The 27,441-nt window shown below is 44.2% G+C and overlaps 1 protein-coding gene across 7 annotated transcripts in view; it reads left to right on the top strand.

The window, feature by feature from the left end:
- Positions 1-27,441, top strand: part of DOCK7 (dedicator of cytokinesis 7) — a 107,009-nt gene that overhangs the window by 78,964 nt on the left and 604 nt on the right. For 3 of the 7 annotated variants that reach the window (XM_055724499.1, XM_055724497.1, XM_055724494.1), the window contains 20 exons: positions 463-632; positions 1,451-1,605; positions 2,463-2,645; positions 3,141-3,276; positions 4,414-4,510; positions 6,929-7,025; positions 7,889-8,023; positions 8,729-8,881; positions 10,068-10,226; positions 10,605-10,705; positions 11,629-11,821; positions 12,391-12,534; positions 13,489-13,620; positions 14,626-14,640; positions 20,056-20,181; positions 21,592-21,681; positions 22,387-22,623; positions 23,601-23,744; positions 24,612-24,718; positions 25,760-25,927. In XM_055724499.1, coding sequence (XP_055580474.1) covers positions 463-632; positions 1,451-1,605; positions 2,463-2,645; positions 3,141-3,276; positions 4,414-4,510; positions 6,929-7,025; positions 7,889-8,023; positions 8,729-8,881; positions 10,068-10,226; positions 10,605-10,705; positions 11,629-11,821; positions 12,391-12,534; positions 13,489-13,620; positions 14,626-14,640; positions 20,056-20,181; positions 21,592-21,681; positions 22,387-22,623; positions 23,601-23,744; positions 24,612-24,718; positions 25,760-25,927 — 2,742 coding nt within the window. Of the gene's footprint in view, positions 1-462; positions 633-1,450; positions 1,606-2,462; positions 2,646-3,140; positions 3,277-4,413; positions 4,511-6,928; positions 7,026-7,888; positions 8,024-8,728; positions 8,882-10,067; positions 10,227-10,604; positions 10,706-11,628; positions 11,822-12,390; positions 12,535-13,488; positions 13,621-14,625; positions 14,641-20,046; positions 20,182-21,591; positions 21,682-22,386; positions 22,624-23,600; positions 23,745-24,611; positions 24,719-25,759; positions 25,928-27,441 lie in introns of all 7 variants that reach the window. The other 4 variants (XM_055724500.1, XM_055724498.1, XM_055724495.1 and 1 more) reach the window with 2 other exon arrangements.

Here is a 27,441-nt window from a genome sequence, read left to right as displayed (position 1 = left end):
ATAAAAGCAATGTTCTGTCTTAGGAGGGCTTTTCTCTCTGTAAATGGTGTTAAATAGAAACAAAAAAAGAACACAACAAATGGTTTCGCTAAATCCACTGTCCTCTCAAGTTTCTCTCCCTGTTTTCCATATTCCCTAAGTTCTCCTAATGGTCTTTAGTAAACTCAATACTTCAGCATAGCAGTAGCTGGGACTTTGGTTTTGTATGGAAAATACAAGAGTCCTTACATTATATTGGGTGTGCACTTCTGCAAGATATTTTTGAACATTTTATATGGCTTAGTGGAAAGCCAGCCGTTTGTCAAATCCGTGGGAGATCAAAAAAAAAATGTGCAGTGGGTTTATGTGAAGTTAAAAATAAAACCCAGGGGTTTTTTTTCTTTTTTGAAGCCCTTTAGTTACAAAGTATAGTTTGCTTTGAAGATATTAACTAATCTGCTTGACCCAACTCTCTTTTAACAGTTTATTTGGATTGCATAAGAAGGTCATCAATATGGTACACAATTTACTGTCCAGTCATGACTCAGATCCACGGTATGCTGACCCACAGGTAAAGGCCCGGGTGGCCATGCTATATCTACCTCTGATTGGCGTGATCATGGAAACCGTGCCTCAGCTTTATGACTTTACAGGTATTTTATATTCTGTGCTTTGAGTATACGTTCACCTGCTCGCGGGACTTGAGTGTTTGGGTGGTAAAACTGACCTACAAACCCCTTTAGTGTTGGATGAGATAGTTTCTATTTCTGAATTATAACTTTGACATGTTTTCACATCCATTTCCTAAACTGCACTTGCAAAATGTATCTTCAGTGACTGTTAACATTCAAAAGCTGCACTTGCTTGCATGAAGTGAAGAGCTAGCAAGGCATTTTAGTTTACAGCTGGCTGGCTACTGTGTATGTGTAGCCAGCCTCCCCATATGCCTCTGACCTGCTTAAAAAGTCACCCCACATACTGTACAATTCTCACAGCAATTCCAAAGGATAAGCAGAGTTCCTCTTCTTCCTCTCAGTGTGTGCGCTGTCAGCAGTTCTTTTCAGGGGTGCTTTGTGCAGTGCCCTGAAGAGCAGCAGAGGTGGGTTACTTCAGACCAGGGCAGGGAGTCCAATCTGGGATAGTTTGGAATTTGGAGTTGTCTTCTACATCCTTTGAATTTAATGACAAATAAAGCTGCGAGCAAAGATTTGGCGTGAAGTATTCAAAGGGACAAAAGGTCTATTTTCAGAAACATTCTAGATACTGAGGCTGTGTGGGTTGCATTTGAAAATGGTTGTTTTCTTTGCTTTGCATGACCTGAAATAATAGTCCTGTTTACTTGGATCCCATGAGTGTGATGATTTTCAGTTTGCATTCCTAGACTGTTCAATGAAACTAGCACTGTGGAGGGAGGCTGGGGAGAGAAACTTTTGAGTTTGGGGATTGACTAGATGCACGTGTTTCTCTGCAGAGAGTCACAATCAGCGAGGGAGGCCAAGCTGTGTCGCTGTTGATGATTACGAAAGCGAGGGTGGAAGCATGATAAGCCAGACAGTTGCCATGGCCATCGCAGGAACATCTGTCCCGCAGCTCACCCGGCCCAGCAGTTTTCTACTCACCTCATCGGTACAAAGCCATTTCTCCTTATTCCTTGACCCTCCATCTGTGTCAACAAGAAATATTTACGCATGCAGGTCCTGGACTCATATCGGTTTGCAGCTGGGTGTTACCCAGGGAGGCAGAGGGTGAAAGACAAGGGGGAGCAAATCATGTTTGCATGTTGTTCTGCCTGTTTCAGAGAGGATATAAGAAAATGCCAAGCAGGGATAAAAATCAACAAACCTCAGAAAAGAGAAGAATTTTTTGAAACAATCTGATAAAAGCTCTGTGAAGTGCAATAGTCGTTATGACCTCTAAGCCCTAAGCAAAAATTCCTACCACATCTAAACCCCACCTAGCTGAAAACATACATGGGCCATTTCCCCTGTTTTCTGCACAGGGAGAGAATCCTCTTGATTCCAGTAGCAGGCAGGCCCTTCCATTTCTCCATCCTCCTCCCTCTAGTCCTGTCAGGACCCTATTTTGCTGGGGTTTACATGCACTCAAAGTGAGACACTGATACATACATGTGATAATGAATGGAGCCCCTCTGCTTGACTGTTAACCTGCAGGAGGTTGTTAAAGGCATCTTGAGGGAAGTGGATATTGGCTGCCTGAACTGAAACTCATTCATATAACGTGATTATTCTGGTTCAGACTGGTGCTTCACTCTTGCAGCTTGACTGTCTGTGGGCTCCACTGAACTGTTGGGTTGGGAAGGAGAAACGTGTATCTCCCAGTTGTTAGTAAAAAATGTCTGTTCTCCTTCTGTTCCTATTTGGTAGTTATTCAGGCTGGGGTGGTAGCTGGTGCAGATCCATTTGGTGATGGAGTGTTTGAACGTGAAATACAGTGTGGCAAATGTCTTGACCTGTCTGTTTTAGAGTGGCAGGCAGCACTCCACCTTCTCAACGGAGTCCAGCCGCAGCCTTCTGATCTGTCTCTTGTGGGTGCTCAAGAATGCAGATGAAAGTGTCTTGCAGAAATGGTTCACAGACCTGTCAGTGTTGCAGCTCAATCGCCTGCTGGATTTGCTTTATCTTTGTGTATCCTGCTTTGAATACAAGGTACTGCTACATTGTTTAAACCTCCTGAAGTTCCTTCTCCTGAAGTTCCTTCTAGGGCTTGCTGAGAAAGTTTACACTCCCATCCTTTACACGACTGCAGAAAGGCATTTCCTGCTCTCTCCTAAGTATTTCCTGTATTCACAACCCCAAGGCTAAGCACGTCTCTGTGCAACCTCTAGCCTTTTTCCATGTTTACTTTTCAGCCATGCAAGTGTCTGTGCCTTGTTTCATTTAAGCAGTTTGTGTTGCTTTACACTCATCTGGGAACTGCTGTAGGGCAAGGGGATAGCTCTTGGCCATCTTGCTTGCTATCAACAAGAAGAGAGTTTTCTGTAGCGATGCTGGAGTCTAGGTAGATTAGCTAGCTAGCAGTAAAACCTGTATTCCTTGCTTGCTGTGTATCTTTAGACAGGAAAGATATTTTGACTTGTTAATACTTAAAAAATATCCCAGATTGAAAGGATCGCCACTCATGGTCTCATTTGAAACTTGCAGGGCAAGAAAGTATTTGAAAGAATGAACAGTCTGACATTCAAGAAGTCAAAAGACATGAGAGCCAAACTTGAAGAAGCTATTTTGGGAAGCATAGGGGCAAGGCAGGAAATGGTTCGAAGAAGCAGAGGACAGCTAGGTGAGTAGTCTTCTGTGCTGTCCCCTTTTTCCAAAAACTGCTACTCCCATCCCCAAGTTACTTGCAGCCACCTGTAGTATGGGATTCTACCCATCAAGATCTTCAGGCAAAGAAGCCCCTAGGAAAAGCTGTTTGCAGCTGGCATCGCGCTTCACTGGGTCTGCAAAATCTCTGCACTTTTCATGAGTTCCATCTGCAGGCAGTTTATTTGTTACTTGCTTGCTTTTGTGTGCATGTGATCACATCTCACTTATGGGGTGTTCTTGCCTGAACTTCTTCCGTTGTAGCATCTTTCAGAGCCACATTCTAGTACGTCCTGTGCAAGGATCAGAGTGGAAACAAACTGCCTGATCTTGCTTTGATAGCTCTGAAAACACCTGGATATTTCTGCTAACTTAATGAGTCTTGAAATAGCCAGTAGTTGGGGTAACAAGCACCTTCTGATGATTTTTGCTGTTTATGTTGTTGGGGAGGAGGGATGGCCCAGGGGTTAGGATGAGAATCAGAACCAGTCATTGTGGGCTAAGCTGAATAAATATTTTAGAGCCATAATTAATGAATCACTTCAGAGAGATGGGGACCTTTGTGGGTTTTTTCTTAATCTGGCCTGATTGCCTTTATTACTTGAAATTCACCTGCCCTCCCAGCAGTGAGAATAAAGACATAGAAGACTGTGAGGTAGGAAGGGGGGTCTCAGCACCACTCCGAGAACATCACTGTGTGCTGGTTAAGAACAGCAGTGTCAGACTCTTGAGGATTGCCACACCCAGGCTCCTTATGTAGTCTGAGGAAGGTGCTTTTCTCACCAGCCCTGACAGCTGCCTGCCTGATTTGAGTATCTCAGCTGCCTCTCTCCGTTAGCTCTAGAGTGAGCTGGCGTGTGGCAATGCACGAAGTGGTCTGTGTTGCTCGTTGCTCTCTTGCATACAAAACTGCTGCAAGTAAAGTTGCCTCTCGTGCCACTCAGCAGTGACAGAATTAGGGGGCATGTAAACATCTTGGGTGAGTGCCACAGCCTTGGCCTCTAAGAAGTCATTGTTTGCTCTCAACTGTCACTTGTGAACAAATCTAGGGTTGCTACCCATGCAAAAAAAATTAGCATTAGATGACTGCTGTTGTTTTGATATTATCCTGCAGAGAGAAGTCCTTCTGGGAGCGCGTTTGGAAGTCAAGAGAATTTGAGATGGAGAAAGGATATGACTCACTGGCGTCAAAACACAGAAAAGCTTGACAAGTAACTCTACCTTATCCTTCTGCATTAACAATGTGACAATGCCTGTGAGAACACAGGGTCTCTCTCCCTGTAGAAGGTCAATGGCAGCAGTCCACTTAGCTCTCATGCAAGCGAGTTTGGGCCCTCAGCTGGAACAGGGCTGGCAGTGTGCAAACAGATTTTAGTGCAACACTGCCCTAACTCTTTGCTTTTCCACTGTCTCTTGCTTTCTTAGATTTAAAAATGGGATTTAAAGAGAATGATGTAATCCATTACCTTCTTAAAACCCTATAGTAAGCTGTAATTTAGAGAGAAGGTCCATTAACAGTTTTCACAGATAGCATATATAGCTCATGTCATATTTCCTTTATTCCATAAGAGCATTCTGGAGTTGTCAAAGCTCGCTTTCCTTTCCTGTCCTAATCCATCACTTTGATTGTTTTTCCACATGTGCTGTGCTTTTAGAAGCCACAAACCAGCCAGGTACTGTAGCATTGGTGTGCAGTTCTTATAAATTGCCATTTTGTACATCTGCAGACTCAATCATCACAGTGTTGTTTGTGATGCTTGGCAGAAGTTTTCAGTGTGTGTGCGCAACTGATTGGAATGAGCTCTTTCTGCTTATTACACCCGTTTCCTTTAAAATTCCCTCTCTTGGTGTGGTTTACTCCAGAGGGCTCAGGAGTTGTGTTTGAGCTTCGCTATGCACGTTTTCTGTTTCCTCAAATTGCAACCTGCAGTCTCCGTCCTCCCAGCAAAAGAGTTGTTCCTAATCCTAGGAAAGCAGTCTCAGCCCAAGTGAAGCTCTGAAGAAACTGAGATATAGTGTCCTCGGAGTCCAGATGAGAGATCAGGCCAAATGATACCCTTAAAGACATTGACTCTTCCTGGAGTAGAAAGTACATCTTTACAGCTTCTAATTGCTTTGTCCAACACAAGAATGCAGTCTCATTTTATGTTGAGTAGTGGCTTTTTGTCCAAGACTCCAGTCCTGTTGAGGCATCAGGAAAGCCAAATGACCAGTGTGTTCCAACCTGCTAATGAAGTGTAGGTACAAATTCTGCCACGGTGCAACTCCAGAGCTGTGGACAGAGTTACACTAGATTAAAATTTGGCCTGAAGAACTCATCAGTTCACTGCTGGCACTGAATCTGAGCCCACCTCTTTCCAGAAGGAGCTCACATACATGTTAAACAGCTGTGGAATAACTTGATGGTCAAAGAATGGTATCTCACTACACAAAATAATCTTCTTGGATAACTCTGGAAACCTGCTTTTTGATCCATACTTGCTCACTGTGACTTGAGTCGATCAACACTCCACTGCTATGACACTGCAAGTGTGTCCTGCATGCATAGGTAGAGTCTGGCCCTTTGAAACCTAATAAGCAAGACATTTCACACCGAGAATTGTGCACAGCTAATTGTAGGTGGTATTATTTTATGCAGATGGTATTATTTCATATAGGGCCAGACCCCAAGCCTTCATGTTCTGGAGCCTGAGGAGTAGATTACTGAGTGTATGGCCCGGCTCCCAGGGGAAGCAGAGTGTGGCAGGGGAGGGTTGCTGCAATATTCAGGTCCAAGAGCCGAGTCAGCTGCCATCCTCTTTGTTGTGTATTTTGCTTGGATTTTGTCAGTTCCCATGGGTCACACTCCTGCTGTGATTTGGCCTGGTATGTGTCTGCTGGAGATGGCACCTGTGGTAGGGCAGGCCATGCTTGGACTCTTTAAATACACTACTGGATCTTTGCCAAAGGCAGCTCATGCCACCGAATTTTGGTGGTTGCTGCCGAGTTCCTGGGCCACCGGTGTGAGTGGGTGTATGAATTTTGTAAGACTTTCCAGGAAAATGAGTGCCTGGCGTATAAGAGCAAAATTGTGTTTTTTCTTGGAGATTTCTTGGAGAGGAAGGTATTCTTCAAGAACTGTAATGTAACGTGGCTTAAAAGGACAAAGATTGCACCCTCGCAGGATGCCCTCTGTGCTGCAGCTGGTCTAGCTGCTAGGGTCAACAGTGCAGATACACTAGCTCGTGTAGCACCACCTTGTGTCCATAGCCTATAACATAAAACCATATGTTCTGTTCCTGGTTGTGCTGTTGCATGCCTAACGATGCTACTAAACCAGCTTTGAGCTGGATTTTGATTCTAAACTGTTGTGGTGTTCCTGAAAGAGTAACAAAGTGTCAGAAAGTAGCGTGATCTCTCCTAGCATGATGAACGTAAATCCTGTGTAAGTTTGTATATGTAAAAACCCAAGTCTTTCTTCCTGTCCCGTAATGGTTGTATTGAAATATCCTTGTAGTGTTGTCTGGTAATAAAAATATGCGTTTTAACTGGGAGTTTTTTCACTAATGAGAAAATATTTTTGACTGGAAAATATGTACATCTACTTCTTAAACAGAAAGTAATTTTATTGCTTTCTTTTGTCTGATTAGATCGAGAGCAGAGATAGAACACGAGGCACTTATCGATGGAAATCTTGCAACGGAAGCCAATCTGATTATTTTGGATACACTGGAGATAGTTGTACAGGTAAGTGTGATAAGAAAATAGAGATGTAATAGCATTATGATCACCTGGCCAGGCAGCAGTTTGTTAAACAAAACCATCCTGCGGCTTTTAACTGCCTCAATGCTATCAGAACTGTTCAGCTTCCCTGCTGCAGTGGGATAGGTGGTAATGCCTCTTCTAATCCTCAGCCTGTAACGATCTGGTTTGACATTGCAATAGCTTCCTTTAGTCCTCTTGAAAGTTGTTCCATTTTTGTAGTATAAGAAGTCGTTGTTCAAAAACTCAGTAATGAACTGGAAACATTTCCGAAGTCCTGCCTTATTCTGATTGCTGTAGTCCTTCCCAAATCTGCCTCAAGTCCTTAGGTTCCAGGTCAGCCTCCTGTATCTGTGCTTACTTTGCACGGTGCAGGAAAGCTTCCAGGCTCCTTGGTCTGTGTGGGCAGGTGAGCAAGGACACGTGGCAGTTTTGTCCCCTGCTTTCTGTACCTGGGCATGGGCTGGAAGCAGGCAGCAGCAGGCTTACCAGATCTGTGTGAGCTGCAGAGACAGCCAGGAATCCCAGGAGTTGCACTTTGCACCTGAATAATCTACCTAGAGGCCAGCTACAGACCTTCCCTCTAGTAGAACAAGGTCCCCAAAGGTCAGAGCCTCACTGGGTGGAAAGCATCATTATTTCTGTAATGAAACGGGTCACATTTTGATTACCTGGGGGTTGATTTAGTAACGTGACTGTTTTGCAGGCCCAGCTAAGTGGGTAATTTCTCCATGCCAGAGGGCTTTTCAGCAGAGTTCTTCTCCCTCTCCCTCTCTCTTATACACACACGAACACACATGGAAGGTTAATTTTTGCTCATGCAACTCTTGGTTTACTTTTGACTACAGACTGTTTCTGTGACGGAGTCCAAAGAGAGTATCCTCGGTGGGGTGCTGAAAGTGCTTCTGCACAGCATGGCCTGCAACCAGAGTGCACTTTATCTCCAACACTGCTTCGCCACACAGAGGGCTTTGGTTTCAAAGGTGAATTCTCGGCAGATGCTATAATATATCCTGAGCAGCACTGATGGAGATAGAACTTTTTCTTCCTTTGCATTGGGGTCACTTCACCAAGCGTTTTTTATCTTGCGCAGTATCGATTTTCAGGAAGTGTGATCGGGAGATTGATAAAACCTGACTGGTTTTCATGATCAGTACCTGTATTTATGCATGTTGGGTTTGACAGCTGCACACAGAGGTGTGGTTCACACAGTTGGAGTGTGGTGTGGGTTCCTGCTGGTTGGCAATAAATGGGCAGAGGCACCTAGTTTAGGCGGGACCACAAAGCACAGGTGGAATTTAAGCTGTATGAATCTCACTTAAAATGGATTTGTTTTACTGGACCCTTCATTTAAACAGTTTTCTGGTTTCTCTAAGTGTACTGGGAAAAGCTCAAAGTTTTAAGCCTGAGCTTTTGGAACTGATTTGAATCAGTGTCATGGGTGTAGATGTAGGAGCAAGTTGTGGGGGCAGGTAAAAGAAGTTGCCTTCCAGTGCTGCCAGTGAGTATGCTTGGCCTTACTGTAAAAGTGAAGTAATTGAAATTAGCATCATCCCCCTCAAAACAGAGGGGACTGAACTTCCTGTCATGCCAGTGTATGCTCATTGCTGAGGGTTGCCCTGCCTTTTTGTCTGAGTGCTCATTCCTGTCTGTCCCAGCACTAATTTTTTCATGTGCTTTTTTTCCAGTTCCCTGAGCTGCTGTTTGAAGAAGAGACTGAGCAGTGTGCAGATCTTTGCTTGAGGCTCCTGAGACACTGTAGCAGCAGTATCAGCACAATACGGTCGCATGCAAGCGCCTCTCTTTACCTACTGATGAGGCAAAACTTTGAGATTGGGAACGTGAGTACCCTGCTGCACTTTATTAGGTTATTACCTGTAAAGTGATTGGGGATTCCTGGATGGAGCTCTGTGTATTCCTGTGGGAGAAGGGCTGTTGGAGGGCTTACCATCAAAACAAGTGTGACAGGCAAAGGGTAAAGAGGCATGCAGCAGTGACATGACTTTGCCTAGCTCCTGATCTTGCAGCACCTCACACTGCTGATCAGTGCATAAGAGGAGTGTCCAGTCTCCAGTGTCAGGGTCTGAGCTGTATGCCCAGAATCTCTTTGCAGGCAAGTTGCCTCTTGTGTTGGTTTATAGAGAGATGCAGAGCCCTGCCTGGAATATCCACTGCGAGAGTTTACAAACATGTCTGTTTGGAAGGTTTTTACACTCTTCAGAATGGACAATTTGCATTCAAGGTGCTGTTTGGAGGAACTCTCCTATGCCTTGCTTTTGCACGCCTCTAGGTGAGAGCAGAAACAGCCACATGGCCCTTTCTGTGGCAGAGCTAGTATGTGTGTCCTTTATGAAAGGGCTGTGTAAGTGGAGGTGAGTTAGCAATGCTGGGATTTTGTTTTCATTCAGATCTTACCTCTAATTAGATCTTTGCTTGACTCACTCATCTGCACTTTAAATTGTCAAGAAAATTCCCTGCATTAACTCTTCGAGTTGGTATTTTGCAGGCATACATGTAGCTATGTATCACAAAGTGCTCCTCCAGACATCTTTGTTCACACTGCTTTGGTTACAGTCCACTACAGTGGGTAGCAGAACTAGAGGGACCCGCTGGTTCTGGGCCCAGGGGCTGTTAGTGGATTGATAGCGGCAAGTTGACAGGGGCTCCAGTTTTTAGGCTACACCAAACCAAAAGCAACTGTCTAGAATGAAGGCTGTATCATGAGAGGGAATTGAGCATCATCCTCTTCAGGGTGTGTGAGAGGAGAGCGTACAGAAGGAGAGAAAACTAAAACTTGCAGGAGAACCTTCACCTGGAACTAGATAATGCTGTCATCAGATTATGAAGTTCAGCAGCACCAGAGGTTTATTGTAATCACTGCTCTCAGACAGCCCTTTTCACAAAACTGGAGTTTTGTTTTTAGCGTCAGGTATCCGTCAGGAGGAGGGTACAATGACCAGAGCACTGATGTTGCAGCAGACCGTTGCAGTATCTCCAGGTTGTACCGTAACAATATCTCTGTTGCAGAACTTTGCCAGAGTGAAAATGCAAGTGACTATGTCTCTCTCATCCCTGGTGGGGACATCCCAGAACTTCAATGAAGAATATTTGCGACGTTCCCTGAAGACCATTTTGACATATGCTGAAGAAGATCTGGAACTCAGGGAGACAACATTTCCTGATCAGGTAGAAGAAATGGTCTAGTGGAAGGTGTCCTGGCCCGTGGCAGAGGGGTTGGAACTAGATGATCTTTAAGGTCCTTTCCAATCCAAAACATCCCATGATTCTATGACTCTATGAAATACCAGAAGAGAAATGTGTAATTCATTAACAGGCTGTTGTTAAACCCCCATCTAGAGCTGGAATTTGCATGCATTCCATGAAGGAGGTACTTTTTTTTTTGTTTTGTGTTTTTTTTTTTTTTTTAACATCATCTAAATAGATAAAACCCAGGTCCTTGATTAATTCTGACAAGATGCGAACACCACAGTGACTGTGGTCCTAATGTAGCAGTGTGTAGCTTGATTCCCATTGCCAGTTAATACAGCAGTGTATTTTTTACAGGTCCAGGATCTAGTGTTCAACCTCCATATGATCCTCTCTGATACAGTTAAAATGAAGGAGCACCAGGAAGATCCAGAAATGCTGATTGACTTGATGTACAGGTAGAGTTTATAACCATTGCAGTGTAGTGACAGTAGGTGTCAGTACTCCACGCGGTGTTTGAACGGAGCTTAGTACCTATTGCGCTTTCTGTACTTAAAGCGTGAGGGATTGTATTGCTGTGAAATTCGATTAGTTTTTTTTATTAGCAGTTATTTTACTTTGAACTTAATCCTGTTTAAAATTACTTGGCATGATTCACATTTCACCTGAAAACAACACAGCTACTTGCTGTTTGGTTTTGGACCTACATATTGCACATTTGAGCCCTTATAGAGCTTGTTTCTGGAGCAGTTCCAGGTCTCAGTGCTTGTGCACCGATATGTACCTGTTTGTGGTGTTTGAATGTGATGTTGGTAGGTTTTGTTTGATGTTTATGTGGCTTGTCTTGGATAAAAGTAGTTTCCATTCTCCAGCAGTCTCTGATAAACTCATCCTCCACCTCAGTAAAGACAACTCTTCCTGCTTGCATCAGGGAAAACTTAAGGATCTTCCAGGACCTGCTTGCACAAAAGGCTTTTTGGTGGTGATGCATATGTTAATCTCCATGGTGAGATCCCAGCTACCAAACTGCATGGTGGGGTCCTGAAGGCTTCTTAGAAGGCAGCAGAGATTTTGTCGTAAGCAACCAGGCAGGTCTGCTCTCATTGTCCCACACCTTTGGCTTATTACCAGTCTCCAAGTGAAGTATGAGCTTTGGCCGACAGCTTCAGCAGTCACCCGTAACAGCATTCTGCCATCAGTGGGTAGCTGCAGTTGCTTGCCTGCCACTAATAGGATCAGAAATCTGTAACGTAATTTAGGGTAACTTTCTATCTGTATAGCTTCTTATCTCATATATTTGTAGATAGCCTAGCACTGAGGGTGGATGTTATTTAAGTGGAAGTAGCTAAATACTAATCACAGAGGTTTTCTTTTCAAATAGGATTGCAAAGGGCTATCAGAATTCCCCTGACCTGCGCCTGACGTGGCTGCAGAACATGGCTGGAAAGCACTCTGAGAGGAGCAATCATGCTGAGTCAGCCCAGTGCCTGGTCCACTCTGCAGCCTTGGTGGCTGAGTATCTAAGCATGCTGGAAGACCGAAAATACCTTCCTGTAGGATGTGTTACATTTCAGGTGGGAATTATCCTCCATAATGTATTTTTGGGTTTTGTCACCTGTGCTGAGGTGCAGAGTATTTCCATGTGCCAGGTGTTACTGTGCCTACATACTCATGCTGCACTTAGTTTATTTTGGGGAGAAGGCATTGCAGCAACTTCTACAAACGTTTATTATGCTTGAAGATTGTCCTGATTCCCCTAAGTCTTTACATCCATAGGCTGGGTGAATCCAGTTCTTTGTATTTCTCCATTTAAGTCATGGGATTTTAACCTCTTTGATCTAGCCAGTGTGTAGTGGGTGCAGCTGATGACAGTGGTTCCTGCCACCAGTGATGTTAAGCCATGTGGCACTGAGCACAGCAAACAAGCAGCACATACTTGGCTTTGAGTGTGTAGGTGGCCCAGCCCAGTTAGCTTAAGCATGTGCTCAAGTACCTTGCTGGTTCAGAAAGAAATTAAATAAAATGCATGTGAAAGCTGCCTCTTTAAAAACTTTAATATTAGATTGAAAATCAGCTGGCTTTCAAAGTGTTGAGTGTTGTTTAAATTGAGTAAAAATCTTTTATCTACATTATCTCTCCTTAGAACATATCTTCCAATGTTTTGGAAGAGTCAGCAGTTTCTGATGATGTTGTATCGCCAGATGAAGAAGGGATCTGTTCTGGAAAGTATTTTACAGAAGCTGGTCTGGTGGGATTGCTGGAACAGGCTGCAGCATCTTTCTCTATGGTAGAATACTTTATTTTCTTTACCTATCTTCTTCGGCAATCTTACATTGCTAGGCAATATGAAGGAAAATGTTTTTTCGGTGAGGTTGTGTAATTCTATTGTAACCATTTAATTTGTGTGGAGCATTTGAAGTTGTTCAAGGCAGCCCAGTTTGGCCTCTGGAGTGAACTGTGCAAAGAATGGGATCTGGGACCAAGAGGCCTTTGTGTGTTTCCAGTGTCTTTCACACTGCACATTTGGGAGTTCACAGTAGTAAAAAAAGGCCGTGATGATTTTCCTCCTCTTCAGAAAGAGTGGGCCGAGAGCTTTGTGTGTGAGCAGTGTTAATGAGCTGGTAGTAGTGTATCCATCAGAAACCAAGGAAAGCAAGTGAATTATTTCCCACAACACAATGTGAAATGTCATTCAGTGGGTTTAAGTACAAGCAGCAATAACTCCAGGGTAAAGACCTAGAACCTCTGCTGTGGGCTGGCTAAGCCGTGGGATGCAGCGTCTGCCTGTGCTGGGCTGGATCCCCTCCGTTGGAGGCATCCTAAGGAAACTTCACAAAGCTCATGTCATGGAGTGCTAAAAATGGATGCAGAAGTCTGAAGGTGTGCTAAAATAAAATGAGCTGTGCACTTAATCTTCCATATTTAATTCCATAGATTTGGTTTGGATCCTATTTAGCTTGTGCTCTTGTGCATATATCCATCCAAAGTATTCCAGTTTTGATTCAGTTAATAATCTTATTGACTAGTAGTAATGTGTAATGCAGCAGGCTCTTGATTTCAAGGGTAACTGAGGATTTTATTCCATTCATGTACGGATGTATTTTGAGAAAAGATGCTGATTATGCCACAGTGGTATCTAAGCCACCTTTTTATTTTGCAGTTTTACAATTTAAATGCTGGTAGTATGTATTATTCTTGCTGTTGAATTGATGGACCAATCCGATGGGCCTTATTTTTGTAGGCCGGCATGTATGAAGCAGTTAATGAGGTTTACAAAGTCCTTATTCCTATTCATGAAGCTAATAGAGATGCCAAGAAGCTATCTACTATTCATGGTAAACTCCAGGAAGCGTTCAGCAAGATTGTTCACCAGGTAATGATTTGAATTTTCAGCTGCAATGTGAATTGTGAAGAAACTTAAACTGCTCAGTGCAAATAAAACCCACCTATTAAGGAAAAAACATTGTAATGAGATTGTGCGAGAATTGTCAAATGGTAATCCACAGTAAATGCAAAGATTGCTAACAGGATATTTTTTTTTTCTCTCTGGACATTTAACATGAGAAACATGAGAGAACATCACATACCAAGTTTCATTGTAACTTCCACGGGTTAAAAATTGCCATCATCTGCCAGTCTCAGATGTTACTTTAAACTGTGTTTTGCATGCTGGGGGAAAACACTGTAACCTTGCCTTTAGCCTGGTAGGTAACATTCAGGAATGTTGGGGGTTTGTTTGTCTGTTCATATGGTGGATAAATAACTGAAGGAACCTTTCTAAACTCAGATGGTGCAAAACCCACCAGCTTAGGTGCTGAGCATTTGATGGGAGACATCAGAAGTTAACCCTCTTAAAGCTCAACAGACCTCAGCTAAGCAGAAGAGGAGAGCACTTGGCAACTCTCAAGAAGCACATGTTACCTCCTAGGAGAGGCCTGTTGGGTGCATGCCTTTCTGTCGGGGCAGGCAAGGACTCAGCAGGCCTTCCTCCAGTATGTGCCAGTGCTACTCCAAGTCCCCCGCCCCAATCAGCCTTCTGGTCGTGGGCTGCTGGGTACATCATTTGTCTGTTGGTGCAGTTACCCTTATGCTGCATCAGCTCCTCAGTAGATGTTGATTAGTGCATCGATTTCATAGGATCCAGCTGAGGGTCTGGTGGTTTTCTCCATGTTCTGGCATTGCCAGATTTCTGAGGTTAAATGAACCAATAGAGGAGTGTCCCTTTGGACAAGAGAAGGCTGTTTTGGGTGCATGATGGCTTACAATCATTGAAACCATTTCAGGTTTATGATACCTTACATTGATGGTCATGTTTTGGCCTTTGAAACTTTTTTTTTTTTGTTTCTGTGACATGCGCTTTTTACTTTTTATTACACAGAGTACTGGCTGGGAGGTAGGTAACTCCGTTTTAGTTAGTAAAGAACGCTAATAGATTTTTCAGATGACTCACGCCAACGCTTGCCCACATGTGCTAGTTGTGGGTATTTCTGTTGCTGTCTGCTGTTAAAACAATTCATTAACCAAAGAAATACCAATAAACCGATTGTGGTTGTAGTAGGAAATTCTTCATAAGAAGCTGTAGGTAGTGCATGGATGCTGATGTGTTCCACTAATGAGGTTCTTTGGTGAATGAGCCACTGTATCATCACTAGTTCGTTTTTATAATTTGTTTATATTTCTTTTCATCAGCATTGACACAGAATATCATCCCTTCATACCATATTTTCACCCCACCCACAGGGGTCGATTTAAGCAATAATGCTCAGAGGTACTGTAACAAAACTGGCTTGCTCCAAGTGCAGACCATATCTCAGTGAATAGGCTGCTTCCTTCTGTTCATTTAAGAACAATCAATTTGCTGCATAGCTGTTTTATGTGGCAGTAAAATAGCTCAGTTGTGTTAACTGGAGTCAGTTTTGCTGCTTTCATTTTTGTAGAGGCTGTTTGCTCACATTTCTACAACATACACCGTGAGAACCACATATTTGGATTAAAAACAGACAAAGCAGTCGGCTTCATCTGCAGTTGCACACAGAGTGTGTTTGATAACTCAGGCCCTAGTCTGGTTGACGCAGTGGGTACATGAACGTCGAGAAGTCTCAGAAGACATTTTAAATGTTTTGTGAACATGATGTTAGATTATTTGCTTAGACTTTTACCTGTCCAGTTTATGTCTGCTTTTCTGTGAATCGGGCAATGCTGTATGGGCCATCTCACACCAGGTTTGCACCACAGGAGAACGTTTAAGCCCACGCTTATGGAACTGGGGCCACGACCGAAGTTCTTTTGCATTGTGTGACATAAATAATTTGGGCTGATAATATCTGAACAACAGTTTTAATTCCGGCCTAGCAAGAAATGAAATTCAGTAGCTTAAAAGTAAACCCTGACACTTAAGGGCTGGCCCTGTAAATCATTTACTTGGTCCTGTGAAAAGCCCCAGCAGATAAGGCAGCACAGAATCCGGAGTACATGTTGTAGGGAGTGTAAACGACACGTGTTCAATAGCCAACAAATGGTAAGGCCTGTGAGCATCTATTTTGATTAGTCTGCCCCTAAATCGACCCCTGAAGAAAATCCTGTCGTTGGTTATGATTCTAACATCACTCGGTCATGTTTTACTGCATGGTAAAAGACACCCATGGTTTCAGTTCTTGTCTTTCATCGTGCTCCTTCATTACCACACTTTTTCTGATCTTTGTGCTTTGTAGCTTTCAGATTTGTTGCATGTTTTGCTCTTTTTTCCTTATTTAAATATTTTAATTGATGCGCACCCTTTTTTATTTTAAAGTTTATTTGCTGCCAATTTGCTGCTTGTTTGTTTTTTGGAATTTCCCTAATTAAATACTTTCTGTTTTCTCCTCTATCGCCCTGGTTGCTGACCCTCCTCCCCACTCTTACTATTGTCTGTTGTGGTAAGTTTCTACTTGTGGAAATTTTTTTTTTTTTACCCCCCTTTCTCTCCCCTCCTCACCCACCCCCCACCCCCCCAACCCCGCCTTTTTGTTTTTTGTTTTACACTGTGGAAACCCCAATTTCATTTTACCAAAGAGCTATGCCAACAGCAGGACCCCCTTCGTGTCACAAGGAAAGCAGTATTGCCAACTACAAGCACTGAAGTATCCTGAGTCTGGCACCAATGCATTTCTGAGATCTGCTTAAACGTACCAAGTAGTGTGTTTTTCTGCTTGTGTGTTTGTTCATTGAATAAATGTTGAATTGATTCTTTTTGTTTACTTACCAGTTAGGAAAGTTGTTAGGAAAAATCTTTTTCATGCTATGCCATGAGAATTCAAAAACGTTTTTTTAAAGTACACAGGGTGAGGTTGCCATCAAATAGCAGGACTCCAGGAGCTGCTACTTTCAGAAAATCGTTATTGGAAGACTTGTAATAGTTGGCAACACTGCAAAGGACCTTGGGTTAGAATTGAGCAAGACAATAACAGTGCTCATTTTGGTAAAGGTGGTTGGATTTTGCATTCTGCACAGTGCGTATGAAGGAGTTACTTTTATTCCTCCGTACTTCAAGCTGACTCTGCCTCCAGGCAGCTGCTGCTGTGTTGGTCTTGGTGAAGAAAGCAGATGATCACTCTTGCACCTGATTTTTTTCAAATCTTGTTGGCAAAGCTTTTTGTGTGCGTGCAAGAGATAACTCTAAAACTTTATTCCCAGCAATTTTGAAAGGTATTTACCATGCATAATAACAAATCATGAACCTTCATAAATCATGGTGGCTGTTATCTGCTCTGCCAGTTCTGTAATGGCTATTCAGTGTTCACCTTCATTCTCTTCTCCTCCCAAAGACCTATTATTTTTCATAAAATAATAGGAGATGAAATGCTTTTAATAATTTCTGCCTCATATCTGCATTTTTAGCTCTTTAAAGAAACAAGACCATGGAGTACTTTTAAGTTATTTGTTTTCAGTTCTGTGATTAGATAGACTTTGGTATCTGCTATGTTTCAAAGGTCCTAGTACAGACTCATCCCGTATCCTTAATTCCAGGCATGAAACAGCTCTCCTAATCTCAGGGGACTGGCAGCTACTGAATGTCTATGTGAGGGGTGGAATGGCCCATAGACGTTTACTCTCCCAAAGGAGTTTGTTTCCATCCCCTTGCTTGCAGGTACAGATCCCCCAGCATGAGTCACAATTTGTGGCTGATGGATCCAGGGCTTTGTGGGAAGATGCTTGTCATGCTGGGGGCTAACCAGTGCTCCTCACTGCTGGCTCTTCTCCTTGGGATCTTTATGATAACTGAGTTTTCAGCAACCAAATTTATCAGTGCAGCTGGTTTTCATGACTATGAAACAAGTACATAAGTTGGGAGCTGCCTTCACATGGAGGCACTGAATCTCACCAGGCTTCCCTGCTGCTACTGCTCCTGGGACTTCCCAACGGCTCATTACTCTTATTTTACGTGTTTAGTTAATGCCACTAGAACTCCCCATTAATTTGTGCTGATTAACAGACAGCATGATTTTCTTCCTTCCTTCTTGTTATTTTTATAGCAACATAAATGAACGCTGTCTATAATAAACAGCTGTCTGGGCAGATGTCCACATGGCAGATACCTTGTAGGGACCAGATTCTGTGAAAGCTTTATACCCTGGAAGTCACTCACCAAGGAGGTAGGAAAAAGCACGTGAATTAGAAGAGCAGCAGTAGCAGCGTGTCCTCCATCTCTGAGGCCTGCCCTGTGCCCATGGGTTGGGGTTGGATCCCAGCAGCTTCCACATGGAGCAGCCCAAGCCCCATGTAAGGTCTGGGGAGCTGTTTTGTATGGTAGTTCCCCTTAGGCAGACATGATGGTGTCTTGGGAAGTGCAGGCCTGGAATCCTGCCTATAGCATTGAGGTTGAGTTGAAAAAAAATGGCACAGGAAGCTGGAAATGCTGGGTGTAGGGGGATTTTAGCATAGGTAATATTGTCCAAATATTTGGAAAGGTAGTGGCGGCTTTGAAAAGGTAGTGATGAGTAAATTAAGGGTTCAATAGGCTGCTCATTCCTATACAGATCCAGAGGGATAGGCTCTGGAGAAAGACAGGGAGTCCAGGGAAAGAGCAACCAGATGTTGCCAGATGGTACTTCCAATAAAACAGGAACAGCTTTGCAGCTGGGGGTTGCACCTTGGGAGGTGCTTGTGGGGATGGCTGTGGTGTGACAAAACCCTGTAGTCTACGCTGGCAGGTGGAGCTGGGTAAAAGCCTGTTTGGAGGAGAGATGCTTGGAGGAATGGGCTAGAGCAGGGGTCCAAGGAGCCACCTGTGCCACATTAAGCATATGAGCAACTCTTGGTGCAACTCCTTGTTTTCTTAAATTGGAGCATGTGTCTACACTCTTGCCAGAGCTGAGCCAATGAATTTGTATCTGTCGATGTCCCATAGTGAAGCCAAGATGTGGCCCACAGGCTGCTGCTGCCTCTGGTCACTTCAGGCTTCACTTCCACTTCAGAGCTGGGCAGCGGTGAGCTTTGCCCTCCTGAAGGTGCTTGGGTCGAGCAGCAGCCCTCGCCCCAAAAAGGCAACGCCGCGTCCTCCTGGCTGTGCCTCGGGCAAGAGGAGCCAAGCCGTGCCTGGGCAGCTCCAGCATGATGCCTCAGAGTTTCCTCCAGCCCAGGAGAAGGCGGTGATTTGCCCTGACAGTGCTTTTTCCAGTCTCTGGAGTTTTCCTGAGGGTTTTTTTATTATTATTATTTTGGCTTACGTATCCTCTTTGCCTTCCATAGATCATGTTCACCATCACTACAAGAGATCAGTTTTGCCATAGTAAAATACTAAAAAAAACACCTCCTATACACAGCAGCCAGGACATCTGTAAGTGCTGTTTGAAACCAAACACTAGCCCAGATTCAGAAACATTGAGCATTATATACTACATCACACTTTCTCACGAGAGTAAAGGTGAACATTTTAGAGTTTCTTGCTGAAAGGCATTTCTAGTTTGTGCATGCAGCGTGAGTTTTTTTAACAAAGCCAAAGGTGTGATTTATTTTTAAAGCATTTTTTTTTTTTCTCTCTCTCTTAATCAGATTTTCTTCGTTACTTTTCCAGCAAAAATCTTTCTTGTTTCTCTACTTTTGCATTTCTGGGCCAAATTCACCACTGGCTGAAATGGAAGCAGGTACATGATACAGTGGATTGCATCTGCTTTCACCAGGAGTGACTTTGGCCCTCTTTACTAGACATTAGTTACTAGAAGAGAATGTAACACCTTCCAGTTGACATGCTATTTAAAAAGCACTTGCGTGTGTGTGTGAGTGAACTGGACATTGACTGCGGCCCAATCCTGCAATTACTTGAGGGTGGTTTACGTGGGCTCTGGTGGGGGCACTTCCCAGGGGTGGCTGTGTGCAATATCCTTCCTGTGTCCTGCAGGCAGCCAGCAGCTGGGCTTCCCTGCACCTGCAGGCTACGGACCAGCTTAAGGGGTGTCTGCACAGGATTTGGAGAGCCTGAAATAATTACCCAAACGAAGGGACTTGCCTTTGACTCTTCCTCAGAGACATCTGACACCTCCAGACTCCTCCTGGGGTGGGAAGTCATTGCAGGGTTGGGCTAATGGTCGTAACTGATCCATATAATATCATGTTAGTTTATTAATTTCATTGCGGTGTTTGCTGCTAAATGCATTCATGCTGAGTTCCAGGTGTGTTTTTCTTTTCCTTCTTTCTTTCTATTTTTTTCCTTGGTTTTTTAATTTCTTTTTTACTTTGCATAAATTCAGGAGCCTGCCTGCAGCCATGCTTGGGGGTATGCATGTCTCCATACTGAAATAACCTCTCGTTTCTCCAAACCTAGGATGGAAAGAGGATGTTTGGCACCTACTTCCGGGTTGGTTTTTATGGAACTAAGTTTGGAGACCTGGATGAGCAAGAGTTTGTTTACAAGGAACCCGCGATAACAAAGTTAGCTGAAATATCCCATAGGCTCGAGGTGAGATGCTTGTAGCTGCCCTCACATTCTCTCTCTGAGTTGCAGTTTAACTCCTTTTGCATCACTTACATAAGAGCTGTAGGGCCAAATCACAGGAAGTGGTAAAAGTGAAAATCGTTGGGCAAAACCAGCGCTGTGCCTCTTGGGGACTGATGCTAGGCTGAGCTGAGAGAAACCATTGCCTGGCAAAAGAGTTTGCAGAGCACCGTGCGGTGACCCAGAGCCGGGCCAGGTGTCTCCTGTCCTCTTGCCAGTGCCACCTCTGCAGGAGGCGGAAGGAATGCAGGGAGAGGAGTCCCACAGGTTTTCCCTGATCTTGCAGCAAGAGATGCAGACCTGCTATCATCATTTGAGGGTTTCTGGTGTACCATACTGTGTTTGCATTTCTCTTCAGCCGCCTGATGTAAATGGGATGATCTGGGCTTGAAAAAAGGCTGAGATGCGTTTCAGGGTCCGACTTTCAGGAAGTATTGCAATTTGTTGTCATTTTGTTGCCTTCACAGCATGTTCCTCTACTGGTAGAGACTGGGCCCTGTAAGGTGGCTGAATTTCAGAGCCCCTGAAGTGGGATATCACAGGTCTGAACTTTGTTTCAGCCCTGAACAAGCGAAGGCATCTCTGATAAATCTAACTGGGGCTTGGGTGCAGTTCCAGGTACCACCCAGCGATCATCTGTACCACGTAAGGGTTAGTCTGGCCTGGGTTTGTGCCAACTAACCTGTGTTTAGACAATGTCCTAGCACAGTCTGGGGGACATCATGGGTCGGAGGCTGTTCCACGTAGGCACTGTGCACAGACAAGGCCCGTCCCAAGTGGGAGAGGAAGAGCGTTCAGCAGCATGGCTCCAGGCTGTGTCATGCTGCTTGTTCGTAGGGCCAGAGGGCAGACCTGGCCCTGCTTCATTTGCTAGAATAGATCTGATGTCATGTTGTTGCTCACAGCAATTCAGCTGCTGTCACATTGCTCTGAAAGCAGCAGCGTTGTTTGAGGTTTAAGCGCATGAAACTGAGTTCAGAATCTGGCCATTCACCCAGCCCAGCAAAGCCATGCTCCGATGCAGCACCTGATTTCCAGGCAGATCCCGTATTGACCCCAGTTTTCAGTTGAGCTCACAGACACACAGCAAGCTCAAATGGCTTGTTCAGAACCACGCAGCGTGTGTGCATGCAGTTGGAAGGCTCCCGAGTTCTCCTGCCTTCCAGGGCGCGTTAGGCTTGTTTTTTCCTGTTGCCCCTGGAATGTGGCTGATTTAATTCTCCTAGGTTCAGCAGATCACATTCAGCCCCAGTACAGCTACTGATGAAGGCATGTTGAGCTTCACCTCCCCTGAATACGCATTTGTCTCTCCAACCCCCTTCTGTAGTGGCTGCATTTGATGTTTTCTTTCAATGCATTTGCTCTTGATTGTAGGGATTTTATGGAGAGCGATTTGGGGAAGATGTGCTTGAAGTGATTAAGGACTCAAACCCTGTGGACAAATGTAAACTAGATCCTAACAAGGTAAGAACACAAGTACAGGTTTAGAAGTAGAACAGATCCTGAATGTTTGCAAATGTAATGGGGGACAGATCCTGAATTTCACCAAGTAGGCAATGAAATTCCATGTACAGAGCATCTTCTGACTGCTTGGGATGACAGTTGGTGAAAGTCACCCCAGCAAAGGAATGCAGAATTAACCATTTCATTCCCTGCCACAAGCCCTGCCCTTGTAGTGGTTGGTGGGAAGGGAGGAGGCCCAGGCTGCACTTGCCTTTCTTTGTAGTCTCCATTGAGTGCAAGGAAGGAAGGGACTTCAGTGGCCTCTGGCTTTTTTGGAGCTGCAGTGTTTTGTCATTCTTGTGCCACATCCTTTAAGCGTAGCAGAAATAACAGGAGCATGCCTAGGAAACAGGACTGTGGCTTTGGGCAGGGCATTATCTGCAAGGAAGGGAAGGAAACGCTTCATGTGAAGAGCATGAGAGGAGAGGGGCAGTGAGCTGTGTTTTATCCAGTCCAGAAACTGCTGAGCAGCTACCAGCACCCCTAGTCCCTGTCAATGCAAGTGTGATTTTTCTGAGCAAAGGCAAAAAACATTCCTAGTTCTTCCAGAGATGGCTTCAAGAGGGAAGAGCTGGGTTATTGCACTGCTAAAAAGCAGGGCACAGGAGTTAGTTTTTCTCCTCTGGCTCTGTACTTCACCATGCACGCCTGGGTTCCTTCCTGCAGGCCTACATTCAGATAACCTACGTGGAGCCGTACTTTGACACATATGAGATGAAGGACAGGATAACTTACTTCGATAAAAACTACAACTTGCGGCGTTTCATGTACTGCACACCCTTCACGCTGGACGGCCGGGCTCACGGGGAGCTGCACGAGCAGTTCAAGCGTAAAACGATCCTGACGACGTCCCACGCTTTCCCTTACATTAAAACCAGGATAAACGTCATTCACAAAGAGGAGGTGAGGCTTGTGCTGTCAGGAGCTTCCTGTGTTTGAAGGGAAATATTTGAGACTAAGGGAGTGGATGTTGCTGAAACTCATGCATAATGTACTAGTGTACATGTAGTTTAATACCATGGCCGTGTCCCTTCACGCCATCACATTAACACAGATGCACCCTCCTGGCCATCACTAGCCTACCTGTCCCTTCTCTGTTAAAGGTGCAAAAATTTGTTAGAGAGCGAGAGCAGCCGGCACTGTTGTGAGCTGCTCTGGGTGTTCGCTGCAGGGACTGGGTATGACACTCCTTCATTTTCAGTTAAGAATGTCTTGTTTCTGTTGCACTTTTCTCTGTTCCTATTCTACCTCAACTAAAACCAGACCGATGTAGTAATGCAGTATGTCCTGCCATCTCTTTCACCAGTGTATCCAGATCACAGCAGCTGGTATATGCAGAGGCCCTTGGTGAGCTTTGTAGTGATGCAGGTTGCTCCCTTCCATTCTGCGTGAATAGCGTGTCCTTTGCTCTGTGTTGCTGCTTACTTGCATGGCCTCAGCAGCCCTAGGCCAGTGGGGCCCTGAGGCTTTACAGAGAGTTATCCCACAACTATATTAATTTTTAAAGGGTAGGTAGGGGCTGGTGAGAGTGATGGGACATAATGGAAAATGCTTAGGCACTAACATGGTGCTGTAACCCTGGGCAGATGGTTGCGGTGACTGTGAAGGGATGCAAATCTGCCCGCTCGGAAGCAACCTCAAAAAGCTCTTGAGTAGCCAGATGTAGAAACACATGTAGAAATCAAACTTTTTCTTGATGTTCCTGAACAAAGACTGAGAGGATGCATTTCTGAAGTGCTTCTGTCCAGACTGCCAGTCCTGGTGGTGTCCTCCACCACTTCGGTGTGCGACCCCAAAGCTACCTTGGTGTTTCTGAAAGTCTGTGTCTGGATGGCAGTCTCAGCCATAACAAGTGTCCTCTATTCTGGCTACACCCTTAGATCATTTTGACACCCATTGAAGTTGCCATAGAGGACATGCAGAAGAAAACACAGGAATTGGCCTTTGCAACCCACCAAGACCCTGCGGACCCAAAGATGCTGCAGATGGTGCTGCAAGGATCAGTAGGTACCACAGTGAATCAGGTGAGGATCACTGTCCCAGTTGTAGACGCTGGGGTAGTATGTATCAGTGTGGTGGATGCTTTGGGCCTTATTTCTAAATTAGCTTGGCTTTTTTTCCCCATTCAATCTATGGGCTGTGTTTAAGGTCACTGGTAGGTCTAGACCAGCTGCTCTCAGTGACTTTGCCATTTGAGTAAGAGTCCTGAGAATGTGATTAGATCTGGAAAGTGGCTGAGAAGGGACCTCACTCCCTCAGTGACCTGCTTCTTCCTAGCATTCACAGTAGTTTCTGCCTGCTTCTCCCTCTCCCTTAAGAATAAAAAAGTAAAAAATGTTTTATTGCTTTTCCTTTGGTTAGCCATGCTCTGGTGGGTGGAAGTAGGGTTGTGTGCTGTTGTGGTTTTTGAACAGAATGGAAAGCCAAACTAGTGAATGGAGAAAAACTGAGGAAAAACTGAGGGAGTAAGAGTAAAGCTCTACTAATACGCAAGCTGGAAAAATGTCAGCTGGAGTGTCAGGTTCTGGGTTGAGTCTGCAGTGCTGGCAAGCAATTCCTTGGTTCTATCTGCATTGTTTAAATTTTGTCTTAGTTGTGAGTTGAGCAAACTTTGTCGAGAGTCCTTGTAAGAGAAAACAACGTAGAATTGATGCCTTTTCTCACACTGTCTTCCAAAAGCAGAGTTTTATTTAAAAAAAAAAAAAAAAAGCCTAAAAGAGATTCAGTTGTTGTGATGTTCAGTAATTTACGCCAGATGTACCAGCTGCAATTCAAGATGCATTCTGTAAGGAAATGTTGCATTTTACAAATGTTTCTATGTGCAAGAAGTTTCTCCAGTGATTGGATATAACAGAGGGTTCCAAGAAACTTTCTCTCTTCTGCTTCTAAAGGGACCATTAGAAGTTGCACAAGTTTTCTTGTCTGAAATACCCAACGATCCAAAGCTCTTCAGACATCATAACAAACTACGGCTCTGTTTCAAAGACTTCACAAAAAGGTATGGAATATTGTCTTCCAGCTGCCTGCCAGATGCAGTTATTACTACCACACCAGACAGGAACATGTACAATATAACATGGGGGATATCCAGAGAGGGGAGTATCTATGTTGTAACTCCATCTGCCCAGTTTCCATATGCAGCTCCCAGTTGATTCCCTGTTTCTCTGGTGCTGCTGGTCCATGACTTCAGGGGCTGAAGTTGTTTGGCTTTGCTGTTTATCAGGAATGACTTGGTGATCACAGTTCAGTTGTGAACAAGCGTTCCTGTTTTCAGGAAACACAGCTAGCCACGCTGGCACAAATGAACTCACAGCTTGGCAGTGTCAGGAGAAACTGCTGAATTGGCCAGGAGATTTAATTTCCTTCTGAAGTCAATTTCTCCAAACGGAGTGGAAGCATGCTGGCAGAAGTCTCTCAAGAAATGTGATGGCTGCTTTACTTTCCTCTTGAGTAATGCAGGCTGCAGTCCTAGTCCAGCATCTTTTGCAAGCACCAAGAAATTAAAAAATGCATATATAATTGAAATAAAAATGTTCCAAGCAAACAGATCCAGTGGCAACGTAGTTTTCTCATATGTAATAAATGTCATTGATGATACAGCTATTTTCCTGCTCTTTCTTGAAATTACACCTTTGCAAGTAGAACAGTTCCTGATGAACATCTCAGTCTGCTATTTATTAATCTTTCCTGAGGAGAGCAGTAGTTCTACACATCTTTAAATCCTCTTGGGCTGGAAGTGGCTATGTGGAGATCAGCTTTTCATTTCTCTTCAGAATGTAACTACAGAGTAAATTTAAATAAAAAAGGAGTTGTCACTCTACAAGTAAAATGGAAATTGGAAATATGACACCCTCTCCTTTCCTCATGGACAGCAAATGGTTTAGCTGAGTCTTTATTACCCAAAATACAAGATAGAGAAGGATATTACGTGTCATCCCAGAGGAACAGAATTAATTTTTTTGGTGCTATTAGATTAACAACTCTGTAGCAAGCAGGTTCTTTTTTATGTGCCCAAGTTTCACGGGCTTTTGTTTTCTAGATGTGAAGATGCTCTGCGCAAGAACAAGAGCCTGATTGGTCCAGACCAAAAGGAGTATCAGCGAGAACTTGAAAGGAATTATCACCGGTTAAAGGAAGCTCTCCAACCTTTGATAAATAGAAAGATCCCACAGTTGTATAAGGCAGTGCTGCCGGTCACGTGCCACAGGTGGATATTTGATTTTACTCTTTCAGCAGAGATAAGGAGGGTGTAAAACTCGGGACTGGGATGTCTGATCTTCCTGGTGAACCTGTGACATTTATTTGTTTTCAATTGCGGCTCTTTTGGTTGAGTCCATTCCTCTCCCCTTCTGTCCTGACTTCAGAGCACATCCCCTTCCCAGCAGTTATGGTAGGTGGTGTTTGCAAATGGTTCCTCTCGATCCTGATCTATGACAATTATTTTTTTTTCATCCTGCATCCCATTCTTTTTAGATTCAAAACCACTCTCAGTTTGGCAGGACTTTGACACTTGTTTTTTCCCAGCAAAACTGGGATGAGGAGCTCCAGGGGCAGGCAGGGTAGAGAAATAGTTGGTGTCCTCCATGCTGGAAGACCAGTAAACTGGAATCCAGGCTGTTTGTTCACCTGCGATAAGACTGAACACAAAACCCCACCGGGAATGTATGAAGCAGGTCAGAGCCCATAGCACTGTAATCCCCTGGCACCAGCTGCAGCTGCGCAGGGTGAATTTGGGTACATAAAGTTTCTATCAAGGTTCTGGCTCCCAGAATAAGGAACAGAAGTGTTTTCCAGCAGGTACTTTCCATGTAATCCTTGGTTGGACAACCCCTGTTGTATCCCCTGTCAGCAAGGTGGGCTGATGCAATCCAGCAAGACTGCCCTGGCATCGTGGGCTCACACCAGTCAGTGGGGTGGGGGGTTGCTGGAGGGCGCTTTGTTAGCTCCGAGCAGGACACTGACGATGCTTTTAACGACAGACTCTTTAGGAGATTTGTGTGACTGTGGACTTGGGCTCACGTCCACACCATTGGTTTAGGAGAATACAGCCCTGATTTTGGACCTCTCCTCATGTAAATGTTGTTCAGTGGTAAAGAGCAATGGTGAATAAACATAAAAATGTTGTGAACAGAGAAACTTGGCAAAACTACCTTACAAAAAGAGCAAGACTTAGCGCTGGAGGAAGAAGGAAATGAGTGTTCCCAGCTCACACAGCAGTGCTTAGAGATGTTTCTGTAGTCGAATTTGATGTATTTTTCTGTCTGCTGAATACTGCGGAAAGGCGGCTTTCCCTCATGACCCAGGTTCATGATGTTTTAAGCTCCCCCCAGATGATGTGCTCAGTGCTAGCTGTTCTCTGCTGGAGTCTGGTACTGACTGGGGATGGTGGGAGTACCAGGGCTTCCTTCCCCACCCAGGCTTTTGGCATGGTAATTATTTTCTAATGTTGTGAATTTCAGCCTGTGCACGGAGTCTAATACAGGTATTCCAGGCAAATTCCACTTAAGAGATTTATTTGAAAGTCTTAAATTAAGATTTCAGTAGTGCAGATGGTTAGTGCCATTTCTCTACGTATGTGCAAATGAAACTTTCCATCAGCTTCCATGTCGGTAAACCTTGGGCGGTTGAGTAATCCCAGATGCAGACCCAAAACCAATTCATTTGAAAAGCAATGAGTTAATGTCAGTGGACTTAATTTTTGTAGTAGCCAGCTGTAGGAGA

The sequence above is a fragment of the Falco cherrug genome, chromosome 12, assembly GCF_023634085.1.
Source record: "Falco cherrug isolate bFalChe1 chromosome 12, bFalChe1.pri, whole genome shotgun sequence".
In the NCBI taxonomy this organism is placed as follows: Eukaryota; Metazoa; Chordata; class Aves; order Falconiformes; family Falconidae; genus Falco; species Falco cherrug.
This window is presented reverse-complemented; position numbering and strand designations above follow the sequence as displayed.